Source organism: Prionailurus bengalensis, chromosome D4, assembly GCF_016509475.1.
Source record: "Prionailurus bengalensis isolate Pbe53 chromosome D4, Fcat_Pben_1.1_paternal_pri, whole genome shotgun sequence".
Taxonomy (NCBI): domain Eukaryota; kingdom Metazoa; phylum Chordata; class Mammalia; order Carnivora; family Felidae; genus Prionailurus; species Prionailurus bengalensis.
In genome coordinates this window covers 89,034,146-89,046,392 of record NC_057359.1, presented here as the reverse complement: position 1 = coordinate 89,046,392, position 12,247 = coordinate 89,034,146, and the positions used below count along the sequence as shown (strand labels likewise).

Here is a 12,247-nt window from a genome sequence, read left to right as displayed (position 1 = left end):
GGCTGATCGGTCCCTGTTTATCTGCTGGATTACTTCCTGTCTGTCAACACCTTCTAGAATGTCGGCTTCTTGAGAGCAAAGCCCTAAGTGGTCTGTTTTTATCCTGGATCCCCAGTGTGGAGAACAAGAAATGAGCACATAATAGGCACTAAATAAATGCCTGTTGATTACATTAACGAAGAGCAGAACTTAGTATTTGCAGACTAAAAAAGAAAGATTTTTTTTTGTTTTTAGTTTTTTTTTAACGTTTATTTTTGACAGACAAAACCTGAGCGGGAGACGGGCAGAGAGAGAGACAGAGAGAGGCAGACACAGAATCCAAAGCAGGGTCCAGGCTCTGAGCTGTCAGCACAGAGCCAGATGTGGGGCTCGAACCCATGAACTGTGAGATCATGACCTAGGCCGAAGTTGGACGCTTAACCGACTGAGCCACCCAGGTACCCCAACAAAGTAATTGTTTAAAATCACGCTTATTACCTGAAACCTAGAATGATTACTTATAGTTATATAATTATCCAGATCTAAACGGTGACCCGAGATGGAAATCACTAAACAAAACAAAAATCTCTTTCTCATTCTTACTCCCTCGATCTGGGCTAAGGAGCACCAGAGGCCAAGGCTTGCAAACCCCAGCTGGATGCCACCATGGGTGCCCCTGGTCAGCTCAAGCCAGGAATGGATCGGGGGTGCACAAGGGCCACACAGCCTCCTCCGCCGTGGGGAAGGGAGGACAGAGGATTATAGACACGAGTGCACACAACCCGTCCACGTGTGGTTCTCGTCTGAACACACAGGAAAGGAAAGGAAAAGAGCAGCCGACAGACAGCAAGCAGTGGATGGTGACAGCTATCTTTCTTCTTTTTTTTGTTCGTTTCAGGGAGGCGGTGAGGGAGTGCTTCCACATTAAACAATTCCACGTTGTAATCCACACAGGACATCTGGGCTCCAGGCAGACAAGGGATCAGTGAACCTACCAGCTCATGAAGGGCAGCCAGCGAGTGTGGGAAGGGGGAAAGGACACCAAAAATCATGACTAGGCGTTCGTAAGACTTGCCCTGACTACAGAGACAGAGGAGGAACGCGGGTTTGAAAGAGCGGTGATGCCTGGGGCAGGAAGACGAAAAGGGAACAGGAGTCACCTATAGCTGTAGTATCTTGATTACCTAAAAACAGAAGAGGGGGGTGGGGTGGAAACAGAAAAAGGAAGAAACAGCCTGAAGCACACAGCAGCCCAAGGCCTTGGCTGTCGGTTATGGGAGGCTCCCCACCGCTTTCTGTAAGTTTGTAATAGGAAAGAATTAAAGTATTTTCAAAGAAGAAAATATTAACGAATGCATGAGTCGATGCCATTTGCAACCCTCGAGGGGGTAAATAGGATTCTTTCTCGCTTGGGGAGATGACAGAGTTTTAAAACTCAGGCGAGCCAGTGGCCAACTCTGACTTAGGGGTTTGTAATTTACAATCTTTTGGTTGCAATCCTAGCGAAACAAAATTCTTGAGCAACCCAAGAACTGTCGAGAAAGAGCCTCTAGCTCTGGGGGACTCATCCCTCTGCAAGACGGTGCCCCTCAATGGCAGGACCTTTCAGGGTGAGGAGAAGGCCCACCAGGAGGCCCCACCGAGAACCTGACTCTGAGTGTGCTCAGGGTGCACGAAGGTGTTGGGAGGAGGCAGGGAGCACAGGCACCGCCAGCCTGGGAGCTTGCCCCGAGCCGAACGTCCACACGGTGACGTCCTTGGCACACTTGTCAGTGGGCAGGGCCGGGTGGGATGTGGGGACAGCCCTACATCCCACCCCTCTCTGGAAACCTCTGTCAGTTGTCCAACTACCTCACTGCAGGTGCCAAGTGTTCCAAGCCGTCCTGTTTCAGGGCAGCTGTTTTCGCTACCGTGGAGTGTAGACAAGAGGGAAGAAGTGCTCCCTGGAATCCAAGCCCCCCCCCCCCCCAACACTGGCACAGTAAGAGCCTGTCCACCTGCTGGGCTCCCCAGGGCGGGGGGGGGGGGGGGGGGCGGTGCAGGTCACCTGGGAGCAAGGCTCATTACCTACTTCTCCCCTTCTCCCCGGGCAACTTGCAAGGAATGCTCTCCAACCCGAGGATCGGATGGAGGATCGAGTTCCCTCAACCACCCAGAATGCTAATGGCTCCCCAAGCCCTCGTTTATGCAGAATTCGTGCTGGGTCCCCTTTGATTCCCTCACAGGCTCTTCCTGCTAGAGATTTCAGAGTTACGGGAGGTTTCGCTGCTCACACCCACTTTATCCTTTTCTGTAATTAAATGTACAGACCCTGTGACTTTCTGTCAGCATAAAATTTACATACCGACGCTTATTAAATATTAAAGCTACTCTCCCTTTCCAGCGCAGTGCACGACCATCTTCTAACAGTCAAGTCTGGAGGCTTCCTTCCAGTTAGTTCTGAGCTCTGCGCATTCTGCTAGTGAGCTGGGTGGTCTGCATCAGGAATTCATGGCCCGATCAAAGAAAGTGAAATCAGCATCAAGACGTTCAGAGAAGAAAGTGAAATTAGCATCATGAATGGCATGTCATTATCCTGCGCACCTGATCACATAAACACTCTGGCTGCTCAGCCGGGACTGGGCCTCTTCCTGATCGCACAGGAACCCCAAAGACAGGACCCGTCAAAGCAGCTCGCCAGAAACAGCTTTTCCTCCTGAGAGCCACACGGCCAGGCTTATCAGCGCTTAGTCCTGTGCCCCCTTTAGGGGCCTCAGACCCCGGAGTCCCACCCGGGAGGTACTGGTTACAGGTTACAGGCAGCCTGGCCTGAGAGCTTCCAGAGTCCAGCAGGAAGGCAGGACTTACTAATTAAGCAGGACTTAATAATGCTCCGAGTCTCCCGGACAAGGGGAAAGTCAGCCACGTGTTAGCAGGCTTTTCCCCGGAATGCCTGCACCTGCCAAGCCACCGTCAGGGTGGGTAAATCTGAAAAACTCAAGAGGTTGTGCGGTTGGCCCGTCCTGCCACCTCTGCTAAAGCTTAAGCCCAGATTCCATTCCTGTCAACCTGAACCTGTCACTTCGGCAGACCGTGACAATAAGCGTCACCTGGGAACTTCTTTGAAGAAAAGGACAAGGGCTTCAAGGGCTACAAGGAATTGTGGAACCTGACAGTGGCATCCCACAGAAGTAAATAAAGTGCAGACACAAATAGCCAGAACTAAAAATGATCCAGGCGGGGGGCTGGTGGAGAGGAATGCGCCTTTGACTCCACTGAGCTGGCAGGGAGCTCGGAGAAAGCACAGAGCGCAACACTCTGACCCCGGGGTACGTGGGGGTCTCCAGACCGTCAAGAGTCCTAGGAGCGGCGATGGCTCAGTTTGGTGCGGCCCGTGCAAGAGTCCAGCTCGAAGCTCCCCGAGCCCCGGGGGCCGACTGGCCGGCCACAACTGCTGTCGAGGCTTAGGAACATGACAACAGCAGCGGTCCAGAGCCAAGAGGGCGGAGGCACCAAAGAAATCTTTTGGGGCCTTGGAGAAGAGTCTGCCATATTCAGCCGCTGTGTGAAGATTAGCTGTTTGAAAATAAGAATTAAACTTATGCAACCCCAGCCCGTCCCTCCTACCGACCTTAAATTTTCCCCTCAGAAATCCAAAAAGGATTGCATCAAGGCTCTGCTATGTGAGTTCTTTTTTTTTCAGGGCCGAGCCACACGGTCTCATGCGTGGCTGTGATACCGCCCCCACTACCTCTGACGCTGTTCCCCTCATTCCAGGAACATGATCCCACCCCACACAGCCCCTCAAGTGCAGGCCTCACAGAGAGGCGCCTCCGCAGATGGCCGGCCCGATAACCCCGGGGGCCGAGCCGTCTCCAGGTGCTCGGACAGCTGAAGGGAGGGGTCTCTGCCAGGGAGGGAAGACGGCAGGAGGCCCAGCACGCTTGGGTGAGGCGCCCAGTGACGGACACCGCCCGGTCGAATGAGTTCCCTGTGCTCCAACCCGGAATGAAAGGAGCCCCTGGCACACCCCTGGCCGGCTTTTCGACCGACGGGTTGGCATCCTCATCAGACGCCTCTCAAATTCCCTGAATCATGTATCCCACACGCAGGCCTTACTCTCCCCCTCTGAACAGTATTTTGGACCAACCGGCGGCTAATGAGTCGTCAAACTAGATCATGCCTGCCCGAATCTGTTCCTAGGATGCCTGACTAAACAACTCCAGGGAGGAGAAACCGGGGCCCCGCGCAGCACAGACCTCAACTGACTACCGCTGGATAAACAGCACCGATGGGAAGCAAGCTGTCAGCTCCGGGAGATCACCTCCCTCACGGGCGGGGTGCTCTGCTCTTCTAATTCACTACAGAGGAACCCCTGTGGTCTCAAGGCACGGTTTCACAGGGCCCGCCACCCTGGAATGCACCCTTGCAGAATGGAAGGACCCAGCTCCACATCCGGGGTAGGGCGAGGCCCCAAAACACAAGCTGATAGGGCCGGTCTGTGGTCACGCATCGGCAAGCCCCTGTGCTCCTGTACAAACCTCTGCCGTCACAGAAAGCACCAGGTAGCAGCAATAAGGACTTCGGCCAGAAGACTTTGGGATGTGCGCGAAAGACAACAGAGAAGAATGTGAAAAAGAGAAACACACATGCATTCGTTTTGGGTGAGGAGAGCCATAAAAATGCTAAGAGGGTTAGGAGGAGGGGCCCAGCCCTACCCCACGCTGAAACATATTTTAATTCTGGTATGGGAAGAGAACAGAGAGCAGATCGACAGACCCAAAATGCATAAGCTAATCTGGCATATTTCAAACATGCAGGAAAAGAGAAATTTAGTAAATGGTACAGGGATCCCTCAAAACACGATGCGCATACGTTACACGTTAACGAGAGACCGTCGTGGCCCATCCGGGACAGAGGTTTCCACGAGCCTGCTAAACACAGTGTTAATGAGGCGGAGGGACACAATTTCTCATACAGGGTGCAGGTCTCACCAGAAGCAAGGGGAGGAAACACGTTTGTCCAATTTCTACGGGAGGTAATCTGACAACATCCACATAATTCTTTTTTTTTTAACGTTCATTTATTTTTGAGACACAGACAGATTGTGAGTGGGGTAGAGGCAGAAAGAGAGGGAGACATAGAATCCGAAGCAGGCTCCGGGCTCCGAGCCGTCAGCAGAGAGCCCGACGCGGGGCTCGAACTCGTCAACCGCGAGATCGTGACCCGAGCCGACGTCAGACACTCAACCGACTGAGCCACCCAGGCGCCCCAACATCTACACAAGTACTGAATGCACAGAACCTTCAATCAGTTCCAGTAACTTACTTCGCATACACTTATACCCAAAACAAAGTATGTGCGATATGTTCAAACCGCAGGATGTGACCCACTAGGGGGTCTATGAAATAAATTGAGGGGATTCTGGCCAGAACTTTCAAAGAAAATGAAACCGAACTGAATGGAATACAAAATACCAAGAGTGCATCACCTCTAGCGAGGGTAAGCAGGGTTTCAAGAATCTTGTTACCAGTGAGGACTGGGTGCTACTGTAAATGTTTTCATACAGTGTGCCAACGTTATTTTTTTTTTAAAGATGTGAAAGCCACCTCGTGTTATTTATAACAGCCAAAGATTGGAAACCACCTAAAACTCAACCCCCAGGGGACTGCTTCAGTGAATGACGGTCCATCCGCACGAGGCAGTCATTAGTAAGAATGAGGTGGCTCTAAATGCGCTGCGGGAAAGCAATCTTCAAAAAATATTACTAGGTGGGAAAAGCAAGATGCAGACCAGTGTGGAGTTTGCATCACTTGTGCTTTTTAAAAAAATATAAACGTAAACCTGTACTGGGGAACTCTGAAAGAAACTGGTCACTGGGAGGGGGTGGGGGGGTGGGAGGGGCCTCTTCCACTCTAATTCATTTTGTTCTTTTTTTTTAAAACATGTGCACACATTACATGCCATTTAAAAAACACACCCAGGGGCACCTGGGTGGCGCAGTCGGTTAAGCGTCCGACTTCAGCCAGGTCACGATCTCGCGGTCCGTGAGTTCGAGGCCCGCGTCAGGCTCTGGGCTGATGGCTCAGAGCCTGGAACCTGTTTCCGATTCTGTGTCTCCCTCTCTCTCTGCCCCTCCCCCGTTCATGCTCTGTCTCTCTCTGTCCCAAAAATAAATAAACGTTGAAAAAAAAAATTAAAAAACAAAACAAAACACATCCAGCATCTAGACCCAGCCCGATAATCTGCTATCTCCGCCCTCCACACTGGCAGAGTGTAGCAGCAGGGTCTATAGCAGGGCCCGAGCCTGGTTCCATCGATCACGTAGGATGTGATTCTGGGCAAGAAATGTTCTCCCTCTTAAGTTCCCGTCTCCTTAACGCAAAAATGCCGTAGTCCACAGCAACCTCTGCCCCGAGGACTGAGGTGAAGTCTAAATGAGACTGAAAAATGCAGCGGCCAACAGCAGGACCCCAGAAAATGTCAATCCCCCCCATCCCTTCGTGGACTCTTAAGCAGTGTTCATATAAAGATCACAAAACCACATATATCAACTCTTCTACAAAACTACAAGTGAGGGGGTGCCCAGGTGGCTCAGTCAGTTAGGTGTCCGACTCTTGGTTTCGGCGCAGGTCACACGATCTCACGGTTCGTGGGTTCGAGCCCCGTGTCAGGCTCTGCGCTGGCAGCACAGAGCCTGCTGGTGATTCTCTTTCTCCCTCTCTGCCCCACCCCTACTGTCTCTGTCTCTCTCAAAATAGATAAACTTAGAAAAACAAAAACAAAAACAACACAGGGGCCCTTGGGTGGCTCAGTCGGTTAAGCGTCTGACTTCGGCTCAGGTCATGATCTCACAGTTCACAAGCTTGAGTCCCACATGGGGCTCTGTGCTGAGAGCTCAGAGCCTGGAGCCTGCTTGGGCTTCTGTGTCTCCCTCTCTCTCTGCCCCTCTCCTGCTTGCATAGTCTCTCCCTCAAAAACAAACATTAAAAAACAAACAAAAAACCCAAAAACTACAATCTGGGTTTGGAAATCTCTTGATATGATGACGCGATCTCATTTTTGTTTAAAAACTGCGTGTGTGTATGTACGTATCCGCATGTAGACACATACACACGTGATCTTATCTGTAGGAAGCATGTCATGTACTCATTTGGCGGAAGTGCTCTTAAGGGGCCTTTTACCCTAAAAGTACCTATCTGTCACTGCAACTTCACCCACTGGAGATGAATTGCTATCACAATAGATTTTTTAAAAAGGAAGAGACTTAATATCTTACAAGAAGTGCGTCCAAGAACCAACAGGTAATTCCCCATCTTATGAAACAGCTAACAACAAAACCCCAGCAGGACAGGCCCAGGGCCACCCCAGGCCCATGGACTTGTCACGTCACGTGATCAGTCCTCGACAGAAGGTCTTTCACAGGCCACCGGGACGCCGCCTGCGGTCACTTGAAGATGTCGTCTTCGAGCGCCTTCCCGGTTGAGTTTCGCCGCGGTAACTTCTCAACCCCAGTGGCAGGAGCTCTGGGTCCTCCTGGCCAAAGACTAGCCGCCCATCCATCCCCGCGCCCCACCCCCAGCCGGTCAGCTCCCCCGTCTGGGGTCCCCTACCTTGCCATCAGAAGCAGTGTTGATCCTGTAGTGGTACACTCTCCCTTCGTATCTCAGCGAGATGGACCTCTGGCCGGGGCTGCTCTCGCTCTCCCGCACCAAGAAGCTGCCGTTGATCCCGCTGCTCAGCAGGTACTCGGCGGCGTTGCGGGACACGGGCCCGTGGTACCAGGAATGTTTCTCCAGACTGTTGACCGGCGTGATGTAGTTGCTTGGGACCCACCCTTGGCCATTTTTGGTTTGGGCCTCACACCATTCCCCATTGTGGTTGTAGCCTAAAACCCGGAGCTTTTCACCTTGGAAGAGAATCAAACCAGACGTCAGCTTCCAACGCTGGCTTTGCTCATTCCCATGTATTCTTATAGGATTACTAAAAAATCTCCAAATTCCTAACTACCTGCTTCGCTGGAACAAATCCGCATAAATATACGCACTTGTGGGTCTGTAGAAGAATACAGAACATGCAGAGAAATACACAGCCTCGGTTTTCGTAAATAATATATATGCTGCGTTACCCAAGTGTTCTGTTCCCAACATAAGGAAGTTTCTTAGGGAAAAGATACTTTTTCTTAGAACACGATAAAATAAGATAAAAATAAAAGGTGTTTTCCGTGCCTGGCCCATGTGTCCCTTTAACTATGAAATAGGGGATGTGCGTTTTCTAAGGACTTATCATATAGGAACTCTTCTCCTTTAGGAAAAGTGGCTCTCTTATAAAGATGCTGGGCTTTTTGGGGGGACCTCCCTGCATTCTGACTTTAAAGCTGCTCTTTCAGTCAGTGAAGGGGTATTCAGTCAAGCCCCAGTTTCCCCTGATTTCTGTCTCTTGCAACCCCCCATTTGCTCTGTGGCCCTTTTACCTTTAGTGATGCTTAGGGTGTTATCCCCACTGGCCACAAAATCATACAGTGCAACAAAAAGGTTGGGGTCATTTTCACTGGGACCAGCAAGAAGGTTTTCCTTGGAGTTCCAACGAGCTGCTTCGCTCAGACCTTGGGGCTCAAAGTCAGACGCTACTGGCCTCTGAAGGGCTTCTGGAAGAGAAAAGAAGAAAGGAACAGGAAGAGGTGGGGGGAAAAATTAGTTTCATTCTCAGGAGCAAAAACAGTCTGCTTCCGTCATTATACTTTTCTAATTTATTTCGTAACATCGACACGCATTTTGTGTTAATAAGAAAGGCCGTAGAATAAAAACGGACCCTTCCTTCCCCAAACCCTGTGAAAAGCACCAAGCATTTTCCTTCCAAGGTGGCAATTGCTGTTCCTAAATAGCTTCAGCTTTTTAAGCTCATTCATTCAAAATGAACTCAGTTAAAAACGGAAATACTCCAGGGTGCCTGGGGGGCTCGGCTGCTTAAGCATCTGACTTGCTCTTGGCTCAGGTCATGATCTCCCGGTTCGTGGGTTTGGGCCCCACATCGAGCTCTGTGCTGACAGTGCAGAGCCTGCTTGGGACTCTCTCTCTCTGCCCCTCTACCCTGCATCTCTCTCATTCTCAAGATAAATAAAACTTAAAAAAAAAAAAAAAAAAAGAATACTTAAAAAAAAGAAAAAAAAAAAAAACAGAGGACGCCTGGGAGTGAGGGGGCAGTGGGGAGCTCAGTTGGTTAAACGTCTGACTTTGGCTCAGATCATGATCTCATGGTTTGTGGGTTTGAGCCCCGCATCAGGCTCTGTGCTGACAGCTCGGAGCCTGCTTCAGATTCTGTGTCTCCCTTTCTCTCTGCTCCTCCCCCACTCAAGCTCTCTCTTGCTCTCGCTCTCAAAAATAAATAAACATTAAAAAAATTTTTTTTATATCTCGTTGTAATGAACCGCTACAACATGAAAATCGAGGGTCTTTCGATGCTAGCTTTTTGTACTCCTGACTGAAGTAAACCTTTAGGAATTGTATTTGCTGAAAGAGTAAATCCCAAATTCTGTCATTACGGTTTGGTCATCTCATTTTATGAATCATGAGGGCAAAGATCATTTCAAGGAAGAGGGTCTTGTAACACTGCCATTTCCTAGAAGCCTTAGTGATGGGCTGGGCCCCCATTCTCTTGAGTGTTCATACGGGCTCTAAAGGCACACCTAGCACAATCGTGATGGGGACTGATCAATTAACCAAAAAAAGCTAGTTAAAAGCAGAAAATTATCTTTTTCAAAGATGTGGGATCTCCCACCCCCACCTGGGTGCATGTTGGTTCGCTGGCCTTGACTCTGCGGGGACAAGGCCTGTCCTTTCGAGGGTGGGCACGTGCGAAGCACATTCCCAGCTTCAGCTTGCTGCAGGCTGGGGGAAAAATGGGAGCCATATGCCATCTATTGGCTTACGACTGGCTCGCTCTCACCCCGTCGGGTAGCAACGTTTAAAACCACCTGTCCTTACTGACTATGTCTGAGGCGTCCATCTGAAGTTCACAGGTACAGTTCTCTTCTTACAACTGCATTTCACTGGTTTCATATTGAACAAGTAATTAAAACAAGCGTATCTGAAATAAAGAGATGTGGAAAGAAACACAAGGGGCTCTGGGTGTGGCCAAGAGCAGTAAGCAGCAGCGGAGTGGCGGGGTTGGCTGCCCTATCCCGTGGGTCCCGGGCACTGGGGAGGCAGGTGTTACAGGAAGCAAGAGCATGATGGTCAACCCAACAAGTCGGTCACGTGGAAGCGAGTCCAAAGAGCTTCCATTGTGCTTATATTAAGTAACACCATTAGCCTTAGGATTCTTAACGTGAAAGAACTCTTACATATCGAAAGAACAAGATAAATCCTCCACTGGGAGGGGCGGGGGGGGGGGGAGGGAGGGAGGAGGAGGGAGGAATGGACCAAAGCATGAATAAGCAATTCACAGGAAATTTAAATTACCATTAAACTTGGGAAGCACGTTACGCCTGGCTAATAATCAAAGAAATGCAAAGTTCGTCAAATGGGCAGACCCATTTTCTTGAGGCTAAGTCAGTGTAAGGCTTGAAATGGAACTCTCATGCAAAGCTAGCGGCTGCTGTAGAAAGTGCTACACACGTTAGGAGGGCAACTGGAAATACAAATCGAATCTCTAAATAATTCCATAACCTTTGATCAACCTCCAGCAATTATCCCGAGACCCACATGATTATTTCTAGATACTGATTGTTTTTAACATTTTTCAAGTGTTTCTGTTTGAGAGAGAGGGAGAGAGCGGGCGTGTGCACGAACCTGAGCCGAAGTCAAGTCGGAAGCCTAGCCGACTGAACCACTCAGGCGCCCCTCTATATACCAACTTTGAAATGACAGCACAGAAAACGAGAAGTACAAGGTATCTATCAACGAAAGATAAGTTAGTTTGTGGTCCATCCGTAATACAGAATACATTCAGAACATCATTCAAGATATTTTTACACAAAAACTACTACTGGCTTGGGAACATACTCACGATAATGCATTAAGTGCTCATACTATAACCTGTCATTTGCAGCGTGATCCCAATTTTGTAAAAACTGAACGAAGCACAGAAGGGACCGCGCCAAACTGTGAACCGTAGTTGACAAGGCGTGGGGAGGGGTAGGATCACAAACATCTAACATTTTCTCTTTTCTTTTCTGTATTTTGGCTCATTTCTCACAATGGATGTGGGTGGTTTTTGCAATTCAGAAAACAGTGACAAAAATAGAGACACTGCCATCGTAAGTAGAAGCCAGCTGACGCTTCCACAATTGATCATCTAACCTGAAAAAGAACCCTGGGGGAGGAGGAATCTCCTCGTGCTGTCCTGAAAAAACATTTGTGCACCTCCCTCTGGAGTCCCAACCTCGTGGCCATGAGCACACAACTCTGGCAGACCAGGCCCACACAGGAAATTAAACCAAAGTCATGAATACAGAAACGCTTTTCTTCTCAAATGCCATTTGACCTCTTCTATCAAACATTCTGCAGCATCTGGATTTGATCGAAGTTACATAATCAGGGGGAAGTGGCCTGGAAAACACCTGGAAGAGGCAGAAGGCCGATACTCGCCCAGGGCTGCCTGTGGATTTCAAGTCAGGGTTCAAGAGGGACTGTCCCCGACAGGGAGACCGATGCTGGGAATTTCTCGCGAGGGGATGAGCCCTTTGTCAGGAAGGAAAGGGCCTCCCACCGCTTTTTGATTCAACAGGACGTCAGGAAATCCAAGGCAGTCTCTCCGTCTTCCTCTCCAGTTCTTGCTCCATTCCACAAATTTATGGCCGAAGCCCAAAGGGAAGTAATGCCCACGCATGCCTCTGGATGGAGACACTGAAGTGTAGCCACAGTCCGACACCAAAACCTTCCAGTCAATTCCCCATCCAGGCTGATGTCAAAATTGACTCACGGTGCATAAATGCCAAGTTCCTTGCTTCATCTCATAGTGAACTGTGCTCGTCAACCTTAAAAATGATCACAGCTCACAAGGCCAACACTGCAGAATGTACTTCAACCTTCCTGGCTTAACGCGGGGACTTTCTGCCAGGCGCACTGTCAGGAAGTCGGACCCTTAAAGAAGCCCCGAAGCTTCATTCAAGAAAGATGTCCAAAATAGCTCCCCTTTTCTGTTCTTCCAATGGATCTTTTGGCTATTGTTAAGTCTTGGGAAAGAAATTTCAGCGTCTGTCGGGGCGCCTGGGTGGCTCAGTCGGCTAAGCATCCAACTCCGGCTCCAGTCACATGATCTCATGGTTCGTGAGTTTGAACCCCACATA

General features: G+C 49.7%; 1 protein-coding gene across 3 annotated transcripts in view; it reads right to left on the bottom strand.

The window, feature by feature from the left end:
- ABL1 (ABL proto-oncogene 1, non-receptor tyrosine kinase) overlaps window positions 1-12,247 on the bottom strand; it is a 143,219-nt gene that overhangs the window by 20,901 nt on the left and 110,071 nt on the right. For all 3 annotated transcript variants that reach the window (XM_043565473.1, XM_043565472.1, XM_043565474.1), the window contains exons 2-3: window positions 8,432-8,605; window positions 7,572-7,867 (exon numbers count right to left, since the gene is read on the bottom strand). In XM_043565473.1, coding sequence (XP_043421408.1) covers window positions 7,572-7,867; window positions 8,432-8,605 — 470 coding nt within the window. The remainder of the gene's footprint in view (window positions 1-7,571; window positions 7,868-8,431; window positions 8,606-12,247) is intronic.